Here is an 18088-nt window from a genome sequence, read left to right on the forward strand (position 1 = left end):
CACAGTAACCACACTATAATCAAACACTTTCAGCTGTCGAACAAATAAAAAATGGTTACATTTAAATGAATGTAAGTTACATTTACTTAAGTGTTCATTAAAATACTTTTATAATAATTAATGATAATAAATATCAAAGTTGCATTTACAGAATCCAATCCAATATAAATTATTTTCACAAAATGTTTTTATTGACAGCTAAGACTTTTATGTTAAAGAACATTGATATTTTTTGCAGAGTCCTGAGGGAACAGGAAGACAGAGTATGGGTGAACACGGTCAGACTGGTGGATCAACCACTGAAGAAGAAATCCTGCTGCAAGTGACCACACACACACATACACACTTATGGGTGAAATCACTCTGCGTTTTATGTATCACCATCGAACCTTATACTCAATGTAAATAGTTTAATGGCTGAAATAGTACAAATTCACTTATAATTGAATCAAGCACTGATAGTGTAATGTGTAAAAAGGTTTATGTCCAATTGTCAAAGAGCATTGTAGCTCTGTGCTCATCTGATATGTGTCCAACTGTAGATGAAGTATATTGCAGTCACAGGACACTTTGTCACGCCTCATTTAAAATGATCTTTGTACATATTCTTGGTGTTAACAACACCAACCCATTATTTTTTTAATGGAGTGTAGTAAAGCAAGTGTAGTTGGCACTACATCCAACTAAACACATTCAACCAGGAAATAACAAAGTCATTTAGGAAAAAATGTGATTGTTTGTTACTTTCCATTTATTTAGCATTACAATAGCCTCATTCAGTCCACCTAAAGTACTAGCATCATGAAACCTAGATTTCAAAATAGCCAGTAAAACCTCTCTACCAGAACAAGTGTTTTCAGCAAGCGTTTGCAGTTCAGTTCAGTTCAGTTGATGACAACATCAATAAGCACTAAAATCTTCTGTTATTGAGGGAAGAACATTGTCTGGAGTCGAACACGTCGTGCTTTCTTCTTTGCCTTCATCTGAACTGCTCTGTGACCATCTTGTTTTACACAAAAGAGCAAACAGGTGGTTCAAACGGGTTGTATGTGAGAGGGATCTGACATTTAAACAAGAACTCAAATCCAAAAATATTCTTACGTTAAAACTCTCACATTAAAGTTACTCTAAAATAACAAATCTTGTATTTGATAAGAATGATTTAATATAGTTTAGCTGCTCTTAGAGGTTCTTTAGAAAACTCTTAGTGAAACCTGAATGAATTGAAATAAAAGCAAAGGCAGAAAACATACCAGTGGTCACTATATTAAACAACTCAACACTAACCCAATAAATATAACACAATAAAATGCACTTAAACATAAGCAAAACTCTTCATTTAACGGAAGCCTTTGTTCTATGAGGCATTGTACGATTTCACATTGGCATATACTGTTCATTAACACTTTTCTATCTTATGTGGTTGAATAAACACAAACTTTGACATTCTCGGACTCGTTAACGGTTACATTCAGTGTGATGTTTTCAGTCTATTCTTTACGTGCATTTGAGAACGTGACACGCGGTGACTATTGCTTGAGTGCTGGACTCGCACTGATGACATCACAGAGGGGTCCTGTGGTTCGGCAGCCTCTCTTATCCAGACAGAGGCAGAGGAGAGACGCAGTCCATCTCTCCACCGAATCTCCCTGGGAAACGGTGCCCGACTCAAGACGCCGCACGAGTTTTACCGCATCTTGTAGTCATGGGAGATGGCTGCGTCACAGAGCTGCCCTTTGAAATCCAGCTCGAAGGTGAAGTCCAAGTCACGCTGAAAGAAATCAAGTTCTTATTTTGTCATTTTATTTAGTTGAAATCTGCCTCCTACTTGTTTATAATCAGTGGTTTTCAACAAAGAGGGCGAGAACCACCAGAGGGCACACTTTCAAAATGGCTTAAAACGATTTCAAATAAGACAAAGAAAGTTAAAATAAGCTAAAACAGTTAACATTTATTTGGATTATTATATACAAGGTTATAAGGATTATTTTGTTATACAAGGGAATTTAAGGTATGATTTCTAGACCTGAGAAAGCCATGGAAGTTAATAAAAAGTCGGGGAAAATGTGTAATAATAATAATAAAAAAAATTCAGTGTCAAGCGCTAAAATATTTTATTGGGTCGAAATTGCTATTTGTGGGTAAATTATAAAATAAAATCTCATGTCAATTCACTGGCAATAAAACGTGTAAACCCTGAAGAACATTCAGTTATTGAAAATGAAGGAATTCTGGAATTCAAATATTTTATTTGTTTTAATATATTGCTACTAGTGCTGTCACATCTGTTAATCGCGATTAATTGCATCTAACATAAAAGTTTGTTTACATATGCGTGTAAATATATTTATATATGTTTGTGTGTATATACTGTATATACACACGTTTATACATGTGTTTGTGTATATGTATATATATATATATACACAGACAAACAGACATGTATAATATATACTGTATACACACACATATGTTACGTAACCACAAACGTTTATGTTAGATGCGATTAATCGTGATTAACAGATTTGAAAGCACTTATTGCTACTCCTGGTTTCTGTAAATAAGTTTGAAAATGAGAAGCTTTGTTAACAGCAGAAGTAGGCCTTCCAGGAATATCTTAGTTGGGCTTTCAAATATCGTCTTGCAGTCAAAAATGTTGAGAACCACTGTCCTAAACGTTCGATTTCTCTCTATTTGCCACCCCCACACACACTTCCAGCCTCACCTGGTTATTCTCGTTGGGCTTGACGGTGATGCTGCCCAGGATTTCCTCTCCTCTCCGCACCGTTAAATAATCCTCCAGATAAAACACTGTTTGCTTCCAGTGAGTGCTGGGAGCGTCAGGGGCTGGAAGGGAACGCGCAACGGCTCGGTTAGTTCTGGATTTATTTGTAAGAGATAATAAGGTACGGAAGAAGTGAAGGCTGAACCTGTAGAGAAGCCCGTCTTCTTGTGACACTTGGTGAACTCGATGTTGAAGTACGTGATGAGAGCGTGAACGTAGTCGTTCCTCTGAATCTGCAGGCAGAAGGCTGAGGTGAACGCCAGGTCCTCCGGCTTCACCGTGTAGATGTCCACCTCCTGAAAGCCATATGTCCCGTCGCACACTTAGAGATTATGTTTAAATAGAGATTATGATTGGCCCGCATACTTGCACTAACAGAGTCCTTTGATGATCTGTGATAAGCTTGAAGTGTAATGTGGTTTATGTCATATAGCCTTAACCCATAGATCATCACAGCAGATCCGGTTTCAGACTATATTGTTTGGCTGTGGCTTTATTGCTGCTTATAAGTAGAGAAGTTGGCACAAGTCACAGCCTTGGTGAACAAAGATCCTCTTTTTCTTTGTGCGAACAACAGATCAGTGGCAGCATTGAGCCTTTAATTTGTTCAATTCAGCCTTTCATTTAATAAACCTCACAAAGAGGCCGAAATCATTCTCCTCTTCAAAGAGTCTTTCTTTCTTTCTTTCTTTCTTTCTTTCTTTCTTTCTTTCTTTCTTTCTTTCTTTCTTTCTTTCTTTCTTTCTTTCTTTCTTTCTTTCTTTCTTTCTTTCTTTCTTTCTTTCTTCCTTCCTTCTGTCCCTTACATTACTTTTCTTTTGACATTCTTGACATTCAATATGTCTTCACTGACAAACGGATCATTTTTTTCATGAAAAATTAAGCCCAATGCTCATAGGTTGCAGTTTTAGAGTTCGGGAGATTTACATGATATCTCAGTTCTCTCTCACTTAAGTATAATCTTTATACAGTCATCTTAATACGGAAAGACTATAGAGTTATGACTATGGAAATATGCATAGCATAGCTCAGATACTTTGATAATTATTATATGTATTTTATATTATATGATCAATTTAATAGCATTCCTGTTTAGATTAAAGAACTTTACAATATTAAAGAAATGGGATAATACACTTTTATTAGTGTATAATGAAATACAAGGCTTCAAATGACCTACATGATGATATTATTTACTAGCATTATATTTCATAAGGAATAATTTTTGTCTGCTGATTTAAATGAATGATTGGTGTTTGTGTGTTGATATGAACACACGTTACCACGCTGTCATCAGACGGCACGTTACTGCGAATTATTCTGTTATGTATGTAACACACTCTACATGTGTTTCACAGCGGCCTATCATACGGGCCATCAGTATGATTCAAATCTGATCTTGCTCACATATACATACACAGAGAGGCGAGCACATACTCGTACCTTAACAAGGCAGGAGTTGGTCACGACTTGTTTAGGATCTACTATGTCCACCAGCGGCTCCATCATAGCAACGTTCCGAATGCACGTCATGTCAAAACCATAGACGTTCTCCCACCCTGCAACCACAGAGAAAATATATTTTTAAGACATTTTTAAAACTCACATGTCGAAAATCTGTGTGTCTGTGTCTGGTAGTCTTCGTTTGGCCCTAAAATAGACTCCTGCCTCCTCTGTGTCTGGCAGCATTTGATTACATCCCATCACATGAGTGTTAGGCCGAGGAGAATCTCATACTTTCATCCAAAACATGAAGGAGGGAGTGAAAGGGATCGAGAAAAAGCAAACGTTTTACTGCGGGGGAGTAATGGAGCTCAACAGGCATTTTTACTTAACAGGGAACCAAAGAGATACAGTTTAAATGGTCATTTAATACAGGACATGTAGTTGCCTCATGGCTGTGTGCGTGTGTGTGCTCGTGCTCACAGTGGATTTTGAAGTCTTTGTATTGGCGATCCTCAATGGCGACCACATACAATGTCGCTCTGTCTGGAAACATGAAACCGCCAGGTTTCTGAAAAATGACAGGAAAGAGAATCTACAGATATCTCCTATGAGAAAAATTAATGGGTAGTTGATGCATGTCCAACTTATTTTTTTGTAAAAGTTCAAATATTATTAATAGCAGAAGTATACATAATAGGTCATAAAACACCATAACAATATTAACTAATATAATATAATTATCTAAATTAGATAATGAGATCTAAAATCTTTTAAATATTTTTGTAATATTTTTTAGGATAAATCATATTGGGTCAAAAGACAACATTTAATATAATATAATAGTATATATATAATGTCTATATATAATGTAATTCTCTAAATTAGACACTGTTGAAACTGCTTGAAATTTAAACTCAACTACCCTCATATAACATTTTAATTTACAAAAATGCATTCCTGGCATATGCGTGATTATATTCCTATTATTCCAGTGACTTCACATCATTCTTTCTTTTCCTTCCTGTTCAGTGCACCATAAAAATAACTCTAGGGTGAAACGATGTACTGGCACCAACACAATGGTTCTATAAAAATCTCTAACAAGCCACTTGTCCTCTGGACCAAATTGTCATTCAGTGGTAGACATTCATCAGCAGCCCAATGACAAGCCACTCATTCCCATTATAAATGATCATTTTCAGCATGGACACACGCTTCACATTCTAATTAGTCCAATTATAACCTTGGCCTTGAGACAGCCAACACACACAGACAAACACACACTGACCAGCCATTTGTCCCTGGCGTAGATGACAGTATTGAGCATAGACTCGTAGAAAAGACAGTAGCCCATCCACTCTGAAATGATGATGTCCACCTGATCCACGGGCAGTTCAGTCTCCTCCACCTTCCCTTTAATGATGGTAATAACTGCAAGATGCACAAAAAATAGAGAAGAGACAGTTATGTTTTTTTCCCCTAAATAAATATATTTTTAACATATAATATATTTAAAAAATATTACAATTCAATTGATAAAATCAACTCTCACCTTTACTTTACACACTCTAAAAAATGCTGGGTTGTTTCAACCCAATTTTGGGTCAAATATGGACAAACCTAAACTTTGGGTTAAAAATGTAATTTAAAAATTTAACCCGACGGCTGGGTTTGTCTATATTTGACCCAAAATTGGGTTAAAACAACCCAGCATTTTTTAGAGTGCATGTCACATTACAGAAATCAAATGAGTTAAGAACCCATTTACACACAAGAATGATAAGAATGTCACAAGAATGACAATCAAATATAAAGTTACATTTGATTGATGGGTTTGTTCATGGTTTTCTCTCTCTCCCTCTTCTTTGATCTCATCCTCTCCATTATTCCCATTTTGCAAAAGGCAGTTTGCCAATCTCCAATTTCTGTGCTTGCGTGTGTGTGTGTGTGCGCGTGTGTCACGGTGTGTGTGTGTGCGTGTGTGCGCGTGTGTGTGTGTGCGTGTGTGCGCGTGTGTGTGTGTGTGCTTGTGTGTGCGTGTGTGTGACTCCTCTCTCACACTGACTCAGGCTTCTCACCCGCCCGCTGCTCTCCAGTGTTAATGAGATCTGCCGTGGACAACTAAACAACAGCTTCTGCCGTCACACCACAAGTGGAGAGTGTCAGCTACAGGAAGTGACTATGCCACTTCCTGTGTCATGGAACTCCACTTGCCTAGAGGAAAATGTATGACTCTTCTATTCCACACAAGAATGAAACACTGTGATGTGTCCAAACAGGAATGAGCGGCAGAATGTCTTACCATTGTCCAGGTGATTTGATTTGATGATTTTCTCGGAATACTCTGATATACTGGAGCATTCAATCTACAAAACAAAATGAAAATTAGCTTAATTATATTAGCATATTTAGCAAGAACCGCATTAGTGTAATTTCCTGTTTGTATAACTCCGCTTGTCTTTGTTTGGCCGTTCCAATGTTGTGAAAAGTGACTGCCTTAATGAGTCAATCAATGGTTCAAAAACTTATCCATACAGGAATAAAACTACGGTTATCTGCCAAATGCATAAATGTGCATTTTAAACGTCTATAAACCTGTGAACCCTTACTCATATGTATCCGTGCTCTAGACAGAAACAGAAACCTCTTTTGCTTATTGTGGCATATGAAAGATAAGCGACTAGAACTGGACCTAGTGGGTGGATCAATGGAGTGTTATCTAATACAGACCATAAGCACAGTAACATACTGATATTATCAGCACACTCTCCCACTCTTTCTCTCCAGATATACATAGATATAGTTTGGGAGTGCAAAAAAAGAGTCAGATTTGCAGTAAAGTAAGCCTGCATGTTGGTCTCTAACTCAAACCCATTGTATATGTCAGTAAACACACTGGTGATGAGTTATTTGAGTCCTCACCCCGTACACATGCTTGGCTCCTGCCTTGGCAGCAAACATAGAGAGGATTCCGGTTCCGCTGCCCACATCTAGAACAATCTTATCCTTAAAGATGTGTTTGTTGTGGTACATGGAGTTCCTATAAGTCAGGGTCCTCACCTCATCCTTTAGCATTTCCTATTGAGAGAAAAAAGAACGGTAGCAAATATATTATTTTGATGGTTCCCTTTAAACATTCTGTTGACTATAAGTAACGTTGCACCTACATGTCAACTAACTCTCATTAGAGTATTAGTAAACTGTTAGGGGCAGGGTTAGTAGAATAAGGGGTTCGCGTACGTAAGTTGATGTACTTGCAAAGTTACTTAAAGTCAGTAGAATGTATTTTGGGGGACATGTGCAACGTTACTTATAGTCAACCGAATCTAAATAAAGCGTTACCAAGTTTAAAAAAAAACTACATTTATTAGAAATAGAATTTTATAACATTATAATTGTCTTTACTTTGACAATCCTTGTTGTATTCATTTTTTTTATCTTACTGACACCAAACATTTGATCTGTATATTGCTGCACATATTCGACTGATGCATTTGAGATGTCCTTATGAGTCCATGACTTTTATCCCTCATTTCTGGACCTTTTCTCTTGGACTGTGCTATGGAGGACAATATATAGGACACAAAGCGCAGTGTCTCCAGGATTCTTTTTATAGAGACAGGTCTCCATTTATCCTGCTGGGATTAACTGATACACATCTTCCCAAGCACCCCCTCCCTCCGCTCCAATTCTCTTTCCTTTTCTTTCTCTCTTTCTCCCTCTTACTCTTGTCCTTCTTTTTCTCTGTGTTATCAAGAACTCTGTTATCTGCAGACAGATCCAATTGGACCCTCATGCTCTAAATGTGCGGGTTCTCTCACTTCTTCTTCAATGAGGTTAGAAAAGGGTTTCAGTGACAAATTTAAGTATGTTCTTATCATCAGCTGCACGTGATAAAAGTTCTTTAGCAGAAACATCTTCCTGTCCTCGATAGTGAACAAGATAACATTTTCATCTTAGACTAGCATACTTCACCAACTCCCATACTAGATGGTAAAACCATCTGAACTGGAGCTTCGATTACCTCATGAATTCCAAAGTGGGCATAGGAGTCAAAGTAGTAGTCCCTTGATGTCATCTCCTCTGGGTTGAGTAGCTTGGCCATTTTGCCTCGTCCCGAACCGGTAGACAGTGCAGAGACATGTGGTGTGTGTGGGGGGTGTGGAACATGATGAGCGGAGGTCACTGGCTTTGGTAGCGGAGAAGGTTGCAAGGCCTGGGACGAGGGAACACTGGAAATATGCTGCTGCTGCTGCTGCTGCTGCTGGCGCTGCTGGTAAAGTCAACGGTAAAATAATCTGCAATGGCTCTCTGTACATAACCAATTATTGGATTTAATGAGTGTAATTATGCGTTTGGCAGACAGTTCAGGTATACATTAATCAGTTTATGCACTCTTTAGGAATCATACCCATGACCTTAGTATTGCTATGTCCTACGGTGTGAGCTATACGAACAATTTATTCATTTATCTGTTAAAAAATACATTGAAAAAACACATTTGAAGAAGAAAATGACAGTGAACAAAACGAAATATCGTAAAGACTTATATTTTCTGTAAATACTTTTTTTAATGTTTCATTTGATGATTCAAGTTTTTTTTTTTCATGTGATAAATGTTAAAACAGTTTTGTAAAAATAGGCTAGATGGACTCAGTAACATAAATGTGTTTCATCTTGTGATTTTTTTTTACCTTGCTTTTCAGGGCTTCTAATATTTAGTGCACTAACTATCAACGTCGACGTTTAAATCAGGCATGCAAAGGTGAATATGCTAATTAGCCCGGGGGGGAGGGGGGGATACTGCAGCACCAAGGACAGCGCTCAGCCGTCTCGCGATGACCCAATAGACTATATAAAAGTATAAAAGAGGAATTGAGTGGTATTCAGCACGCACACGACTAACTTTACTGTACTTTATCGTACAGTAGGCTAATTTATTGTGTTCGAGTTTCTAAAAGGCATCTTGCATCAGACATCCGCTTAATCTTTATGCAACCTACTCGCAGTAAACATTTTGATAGCCTATAAACCTCTGTATTCAGCATTTGGTGTGGTGTGTGATCGGATTCTTTCAAGACGAGGGAACTGGACGTGTTCTGCTCTGGATCTCGCTGTTCTTTAGCCTGCATAGTCACACATCACCGGGCACTGATTTGTATGACCTCCAAACCAGCGCGTCATTTTACGCGATCATGCACTATAAGCACACATATGAACGACTATAATTAATCACATGCGATTTACAAGTGTGCATATGAATGTTTGGACGAGCATTGATGTATTATGCATAACTTAAGGAATCTTTGACTTACCTCCGAGCTCTCCGCATCCGCCATCTTTCTCCGCAGGAGCAGGCACCGCGATGAGTGCCTCAGTCCCATGCGAGCCAACGGGATCCGGATTAACTAGATAAAGGCAAGTGTCGGCACTAAATGTCCTATAAAAGTTTTAAAACGTACTGCAATACGTAAATTTCGGTTTGCGCTTTAAAACGACACATTTGTTAATTTCCACAGTTGCGTTAGATAAACAATAAATAGCTAAAAGGAAACTAATAGGGAATATGTCATAAAGACTTCTTAGATAGTCCCTTAACTCCATAGTACCGACTTCTACTGAAAGCCCATCGCGCAAAAGTTCCTCCAGAGGTGCTAAGCACCACTTGGAGACCAGTTGAGCCACGACGCGTCAGCATCCACATCACCTGCCGCTGCGCATCGCCGTTACCTATAGCCTGACAGATCAGAACGCATCTTTTACTTCAGTTTAACACGATGATCCATTGTTTTTCAGTTCGCAATAAGTCATCGAATCCTAGCTGTCCACTTGGTCGCGTTGAGGTCAGTCAAGTGCGTCTGGTTCGCGCTGAAAGTTGGAGTTGAAAGACTGTGACTGAACTCGAGCGCAGCGAGTGCAGAACTGGAGCGATATCAGTATAGCTGAATTAGTGCCTCCCACATAAGTATCGCACCTCCACTTTCTCCAAATAAAGGACACACGGCTTTCAATCCATTCCAAGGCTGTAACTTTTCAGACAAACACGTACTTTTGCACTGTATGCGCTTTTATTCAAAGCTATTACATTACTTTCAAAGCACATCTTAACCAATGACCTTGGCGTTCGTTGCTAACGCAAGTATTCAGGTTGATGAATATTCCTCGTTTTCAACACACATTTTACATTTCAAACTTAATAACGTGATTATTGCTAAATGTTCCTTATGAAAAATAGACCCAAGATATAAAACATAACTAAATGCAATGAACTTTGCATTTGTCACAGCCATTTCTCATGAAGCCACAAAGTAGTCATAAATGTGTTTGATTTAAGCTAATCTTATGATAACTGATAAACATTATTTTATCAGTTTATCCTAATTGGATTTGCTTTATTGTATTGCTACATTGTGCTTTTTTGGTAACATATACGTATAATTACACATCCATTTATATATTTTGTCTTATGTTTGCAGCATAATACCCTGCCCCAATAAATTTAGCAGGAAATCTTCATTCATACGGTTACCACTGACAAAACTTTACCAACAGCTGTTGTCTGTGCCAATCTAATGTGGTTTGAGTTCACATGTGTCTATAATGTGTGATTCTAGTTTTGGAGTCGAACAACGGCCCCCTCGTTGTTTTTACATGCCACCCACTCATCTGCTTTTGTAATCCCAGGAGCTAATGTGGGAGGCAGTCCTGGCCAGAACATACTCTCTTTCTCTCTGTCACACACACACACACACACACACACACACACACACACACACACACACACACACACACACACACACACACACACACACACACACACACACACACACACACACACACACACACACACACACACACACACACACACACACACACACACACACACACTCACTCACACTATGAGTTTAAAGGCCAATATCCTCTCGATCCATCTAAATATTTGAAAACATGTGGAATTAGCAAGGGTCATCAATGAAAATCATATTTTCCCAGCACTGAAATGTCAACACGATAAACAAACTCAATCAGAGCACTCAGTAATGGAGCTCGTGGTGTGATCTACCAGACCGAAATAAAGGTACGCTCTATTGTATCCTGCTGAGAGGACTTCCAACACACGGGCTGCTCATGTATAACACTGAAGGACGGATGCCCACGCATGCTGAGTAATACCACACACTCGGCACCACAACACCATACACTGTCAATCACACACACACACACACACACACACACACACACACACACACACACACACACACACACACACACACACACACACACGCACACACACACACACACACACACACACACACACACACACACACACACACACACACACACACACACACACACACACACACACACACACACACACACACACACACACACAGACACACACACTACACAGACACACACACACACAGGCTTAAAACATATCCAGGAGAAAATGTGGGCAGCGGACAGCAAAACAAAAATTATTTTCTGAATTTAAATAAGCCCAACACGGTTTCTGGCATTGAGACAGTTTGCGTCAAGTAAATATCCTTTCAATCGCACATATTTTTTTCTGAGTTTTTTTTTTTCAAGAAATGACCAAATAGAAATGGTTTGTTTTTTGGTCGAAAGTGTTTATCTGTCTTGAAACGGTCCTAAAACAGCAGGATCGTCCTTTGCCTTGTTGCCGTTCTGCTAAATAAAAGAGACTTTTCTGAGACTTCATGGAGGAAGTGTGTGTGTGTGTGTGGGTCAGTGGGTTTCTTTTGTCCTTCTTTTGGTCCTTTTCACTATCCAGTTAGTCATTTTCATGTGCCTGTTCGTGTTCGCACAACATATACACACAAACTCTTGCCGTCCACCGTGAGTTTATAGCTCAGAACTGAGGACAACAAGAGGACACAACAATAAAATAACAGGGGAGTGACAGAGAAAGCCAGACAGAACCAGGTGGGAATCACAATGAGTCAAATTCAAAAGGATAAACAACAGTTCAATAGGCCGAGTTCCTTTTCAAAGTTCTCTGTCATCTGCTGCATTGTTAATGTCATCTTTTCTTGCCATCTTCCCGTTGCTTGCATGTTTGTTGTCCCCGATGTCTCCGCTTGGATTTCCATCTGATTTGGCTCAGATTTGATTCCCTGAATGAAAACTTTGCAGTCAGTTGTCAATCACCAGACGTTTTATCAGGAAAATTGAGATAGAAGAGGCAGAACTTAAATCTCATATTCAATGAGTTTGTGTTCTTTTCCATTAGGAGACCTAACAGAGCCAGAATACAGATTAGCGATGACATTTCTCACTTTGAGTGGCTTTGTCGCTCTCTCGGTAGACTCTTTCCATTAATTCAGACATGATGGATACCATTTTCCTCTTTAACGCTGTTTCAGCTGGAAAACTGCGACTGCGGCTCATATCCGCTGCCTATGGCGGCGTGTGTTCTCCTAATGGGCTTTTGACTTTATTAGGTTACTGGGATTGAGGTTTGAAAGAGAAAGGCACACAGAGGAACTTCTGTGTGCAAGAGGGCAGAGAGTTTAAGTTCGAACAGAGAGGCAACTGAAAGTCAAGCAGCATGCATCAAGAAACTGTCAGTATTATTTCCATATCGTGAAAGATTATGTGAAAGTGAATTATTGAGATGCATTCGGAAGCTTAATTTACTTTGTCCCTGCTTTGTCCTGGCTTTCATCACAACTGGGGGAAATTGACTGATGTACTTAAAATAATTAAAAGAAGATTTATGACAAATCTATACTTGCACATGGCTCTAAAAAACTGCTATGAACAACGTTTACAAGTGTGCTCCAAAACAATGACAAAACTTCGCATTTAGAAGACCAAACCCGTTGAAAATGAAAATCATGTTGATGTCAGAATCCAACGTCAGATTGACGTTAATCTCCAACGTTGGACAGACGTTGTATTGTGGTTGAAAATGAAAATCGGGTTGACGTCAGAAACCAACATCAGTCAGGTTCTGATGTCAACCGACTTTCATTTCCAACCAATATCCAACGTAGGATGTTGACTGTTGACGTCAATCCGACGCCGGGTTATGATGACGTCAATCCGACGTCAACCCGACTTTCACTTCCAATCAAAATGCAACCCCTGCAACCAAAATCATCCCCTGACTGACATTACTACTTTCTACTCAAGGACATTGACAGAAATGTAGTAGAGTAAAACGTACAATGTCTTTCAAAGTAAGTTAAAGTAAAAAGTTTTCAGAACAAAAGTGAAGGGCTAAGTACAGCACTCAAGTAAATGTCAGCAGCAAAGACAAAGGTTAATAAAGTGAGATTAAATAGGCTACATAAAGTTTATTCAACATATTTTCATTATTGCTGGTTTTGCGTATTCTGAGTTTGCATTAATTATTATTAGCCTACTATTTGTATTATTTTTTTCGGAATACAGAATGTCACGGTAGACGTTTTCTCTGTTCCTTCTAGTCTCGTGTTTATGTTGTGGTGTGAGCGCGTGGTTGTGTGAGCGCGTGGGTTTGTGGGCGTGAATGTTGACATTACCTGATCCGCTCCAGCTGTTCATCATCATCACTTCACCAGCTGCGGGCAATCTCACCACTCTACATATACTCACTGCTTATCTCCTCTCATTGTCAGATCGTTGTTTGATGTTGTTCGTGTTGGTGTTCCGGTGTCCTGTTCCTGCCTTGTTCCAGCCGTGTTCCTGTCTTCGCGTTACGTGTCTGGATTACCTGTCTTCTCACCGTCACCTCACCATCGCACATCATCACGGATCCTGACCATCTAGTCCCTGCGTCACTGTTCCATCTGTTTGTACTGCCACCCTGTCTTAATAAATATCGCCTGCAACTGCTTTCAGTTTCAGTCTCCAGTGATTATGACAGAACGATCTGACCAAGGAATGGAAGCAGCGGGCGTGTCTTCGGGATCTTTGGAAGATTTCATCCATCACACCGTCCAAAGAATGGATTCTCAACAACGAGAGATCGGGGATACGGGTCGCGCAGTACAAGCGTTGGTGACGCAGGTGTCCGAGCTCACCCAGCAGATCCAACGCCTACAGAGTCCTGCTGCGCCGCCCACACCGGCCGTTCCTCCACCAGCTCCAGCGCGCCCCTCCCAGTCAGAGCCCCGCCTACCTGTACCAGAGTCATACGCCGGTGAGCCAGTTTTTTGCAGATCATTTCTCCAACGCTGTTCAATGCACTTCGCTCTTCAACCTCATACCTTCAGTACTGAACAAGCCCGGGTGGCCTTTGTGTTGACCCTGCTGACTGGGAAGGCGGCGCTGTGGGGAACGGCGGTGTGGGAGAACCAGAACCCATGCTGCGCCTCGTTCCAGGCCCTCGCCGCCGAGATGAGGAAGGTGTTTGACCGTGCTGTTTCAGGAAGAGAGGCTGCCAGGACCCTGGCAGAGCTGCGCCAAGGGGAGAGATCTGTTTCCGATTTCTCGATCGAATTTCGGACTCTGGCGGCGGAGTGTGGATGGAACGAGGAGGCGCAGTGGGACATGTTCCTGCATGGGTTGGCTGACCGCGTCCAGAAGGAAATCTACGCCCTGGACCTTCCTACCACTCTGAACGGGCTCGTGGATCTAGCACTGCGGGTGGACGCGCGACTGTCCATGGTCGAGCGCCGGAGTCCGTCTACCCGACCCATCGGAGGAGCTGAGGGCGAGAGATCCAACAGGAGGGACGCGGTCAGTCTCATCCCCGATCCGGAACCCATGCAGGTGGGTCGAGCTCGGCTTTCCCGGGAGGAGAAGGAGAGGCGGAGGTCCCAGGGCCTTTGCCTGTATTGTGGAGGTACGGGACACTATGCTTACAACTGCCCGGTAAAAGGTCAAGCCCGATAGTAAACTTGAGGCTACTATCGGGTGGGATCTCCGCCAGGAAGACCTCATCTACGACCACATCTACCTCCACGCTCCTCCCGGTAAGACTTAGATGGTCAGTCCACCAGCACGACTGTCGAGCACTTCTGGACTCTGGGGCCGAAGGTAATTTTATGGATCACTCTTTTGCACGGGAACTCCAGATTCCACTCAGACCGCTCACTCACAGGATTACAGTTAATGCACTCAATGGACAAGAGCTTCCCACCATTTCCCTGTCCACCGTGGATGTCACTATCATCACTTCCGGCAATCATTCAGAGACCATTTCATTTTACATTATGGATTCACCCCTTGCACCCGTCGTCCTTGGACATCCCTGGCTCATTAAGCATAACCCCCGTATAGACTGGCATCATAAGACTGTGCTGGAGTGGAGCAAGGAATGTCATAAGTCCTGTCTTGTTTCTGCTTGTTCGTCTGTTCCTGTTTCTGTTTTTCAGGAGGAAGCAGGGGATTTGTCTAACGTGCCCGCAGAGTATCTGGACCTGAAGGAAGTGTTCAGTAAGTCTCGTGCTGCTTCTCTCCCTCCGCATCGTCCCTATGACTGTGCTATAGATTTACTGCCAGGTAAGTCTCCGCCTAAGGGCAAGATTTATTCACTTTCTAGACCAGAAAGGGAGGCTATGGAGAAATATATTTCTGATTCTCTAGCAACCAAGTTCATCCGCCCTTCCTCTTCTCCAGCGGGGGCGGGATTCTTTTTTGTGGGGAAGAAAGACGGTTCTCTGCGACCTTGTATTGATTACCGAGGGTTGAATAACATCACGGTAAAGAATACCTATCCTTTGCCGCTGATGTCTTCAGCCTTCGAGAGGTTGCAGGGAGCGTCTGTCTTCACAAAATTGGATTTGCGTAACACTTATCATTTGGTTCGCATTAGGGAGGGAGATGAGTGGAAAACTGCCTTTAACACCCCCAGGGGGCACTTTGAATATTTGGTTATGCCGTTCGGGCTGTCCAACTCCCCGGCAGTTTTCCAGGCACTGGTCAATGACGTGTTGCGAGATATGATCGATCAGTTCATATATGTCTACCTGGATGACATATTGATTTTTTCTTCTTCTCTCCAGGAACATGTGCAACACGTCAGACGAGTGCTTCAGAGGTTGTTAGAGAATGGGCTTTTTGTCAAGGCGGAGAAATGCGATTTTCATGCACAGTCTGTTCCTTTCCTAGGGTACATCGTCTCGTCTGAAGGGATGCGGATGGACCCTGAGAAGATCAAGGCTGTGATAGATTGGCCAAGCCCGGACTCTCGCAAGGCCCTGCAGAGGTTCCTGGGGTTTGCCAATTTCTATCGGCGTTTTATTCGCAACTTCAGCCAACTAGTCGCACCTCTGACTGCCTTGACCTCCCCCAGAACTACGTTCAGGTGGTCAGACACGGCCGAGGCCGTGTTTGCTAAACTGAAAGGCCGCTTCGTTTCAGCCCCCATTCTTGTCGCCCCTGATTCCTCACGTCAGTTCGTGGTGGAGGTCGACGCGTCAGAGGTGGGAGTAGGCGCAGTGTTGTCCCAACGCTCCCCTGCAGACGACAAGATGCATCCGTGCGCGTTTTTTTCTCACCGGTTGTCTCCTGCCGAACGTAATTACGACATTGGTAACAGAGAGTTGTTGGCAGTTAAGTTAGCGTTGGAGGAATGGCGCCACTGGTTAGAAGGTGCGGGGGTACCTTTTATCGTCTGGACTGATCACAAGAACCTAGAGTACATCAGAACTGCTAAAAGATTGAACTCCAGGCAGGCTCGGTGGGCACTTTTTTTCGGTCGTTTTGATTTTTCTCTTTCTTATCGTCCGGGTTCTAAGAACATCAAACCCGATGCGTTATCTCGTATATTTGATTTTTCCGAACGCCCGGTTACTCCCGAGTGCATTTTGCCGGAGACTCTATTCATCTCCACACTCTCATGGGAGGTCGAGTCGAGGGTCAAGAGCGCCCTGGAAGGGGTAACGCCTCCGCCCGGGTGTCCACCGAATCGTTTGTTTGTGCCGGAGGGATTACGGTCTGACGTTATCCAGTGGGGTCATGGCTCCAACGTGGCGTGCCATCCAGGAGTTAATCGTACTAGTTTTTTAGTCAGGCAACGATTCTGGTGGCCTCGTATGGCTCGCGACATTCACGATTTTGTTTTGGCTTGCTCGGTTTGTGCCACTGGTAAGACTTCCAATCGACCTCCAGATGGGTTACTTCAGCCGCTGTCGGTTCCTTCGAGACCCTGGTCCCATATCGCTCTAGATTTTGTTACCGCCCTCCCACCCTCTCAGGGGAACACAGTGGTTTTAACTGTGGTGGACCGGTTCTCGAAGGCAGCCCATTTTGTTCCCTTACCCAAATTACCCTCAGCTAAGGAGACAGCGGTAGCGGTCGTTGATCACGTCTTTCGTTTACATGGCCTTCCGATTGACGTGGTTTCCGACAGGGGACCCCAGTTCGTGTCCAAATTTTGGCGAGAGTTTTGTAGATTACTGGGGGCGACGGTTAGTCTTTCGTCGGGGTTTCACCCCCAGAGCAATGGCCAAACCGAGAGGGCCAACCAAGATTTGGAGAGAGTGTTGCGATGTTTGGTATCCAAGAATCCTTCCTCATGGAGCCAACAACTCTCTATGGTGGAGTACGCCCACAACACGTTGCCAGTGTCGGCCACGGGCCTATCTCCGTTTGAGTGTAGTGTAGGTTACCAGCCACCTATTTTTCCCAGTCTGGAATCCGAGGTTGCGGTTCCCTCCGCTCACGCCTTCGTTCAGAGGTGTCACCGCACCTGGACTAGAGCCCGTGAGACTCTACTCCAGGTGGGGGCGCGCACCAAGGCCAAGGCCGATCGCCACAGGTCAAAGCCTCCCGTATACGTCGTGGGTCAAAAAGTGTGGCTTTCAACTAAGAACATTCCTTTGCGCACCGTCTCTAATAAGCTTGCACCCAAATTTATTGGCCCGTTTACTGTCACTAAAATCATTAGTCCAGTGGCAGTCC

The 18088-nt window shown here is 42.2% G+C and overlaps 2 protein-coding genes across 6 annotated transcripts in view; one reads left to right on the plus strand and one right to left on the minus strand.

The window, feature by feature from the left end:
• The window catches only part of cracr2ab (calcium release activated channel regulator 2Ab), a 13822-nt gene extending 12363 nt beyond the window's left edge, over window positions 1-1459 (plus strand). Inside the window, exon 16 of the mRNA XM_079622201.1 lies at window positions 239-1459. Coding sequence (XP_079478327.1) covers window positions 239-326 — 88 coding nt within the window. The 3' untranslated portion in view covers window positions 327-1459. The remainder of the gene's footprint in view (window positions 1-238) is intronic.
• Window positions 1336-18088, minus strand: part of prmt8b (protein arginine methyltransferase 8b) — an 18362-nt gene continuing 1609 nt past the window's right edge. The window contains exons 2-11 of one of the 5 annotated variants that reach the window (XM_079622196.1): window positions 9547-9639; window positions 8256-8501; window positions 7154-7309; window positions 6534-6597; window positions 5520-5662; window positions 4712-4799; window positions 4229-4344; window positions 2931-3081; window positions 2726-2847; window positions 1336-1771 (exon numbers count right to left, since the gene is read on the minus strand). In XM_079622196.1, the coding sequence (XP_079478322.1) occupies window positions 1688-1771; window positions 2726-2847; window positions 2931-3081; window positions 4229-4344; window positions 4712-4799; window positions 5520-5662; window positions 6534-6597; window positions 7154-7309; window positions 8256-8501; window positions 9547-9615 (1239 nt within the window). In that variant the 5' untranslated portion in view covers window positions 9616-9639 and the 3' untranslated portion in view covers window positions 1336-1687. Of the gene's footprint in view, window positions 1772-2725; window positions 2848-2930; window positions 3082-4228; window positions 4345-4711; window positions 4800-5519; window positions 5663-6533; window positions 6598-7153; window positions 7310-8255; window positions 8505-9546; window positions 10150-18088 lie in introns of those variants that run through there. The other 4 variants (XM_079622195.1, XM_079622192.1, XM_079622193.1 and 1 more) reach the window with 4 other exon arrangements.

Source organism: Phoxinus phoxinus (genome assembly GCF_949152265.1).
Source record: "Phoxinus phoxinus genome assembly, chromosome: 9".
In the NCBI taxonomy this organism is placed as follows: domain Eukaryota; kingdom Metazoa; phylum Chordata; class Actinopteri; order Cypriniformes; family Leuciscidae; genus Phoxinus; species Phoxinus phoxinus.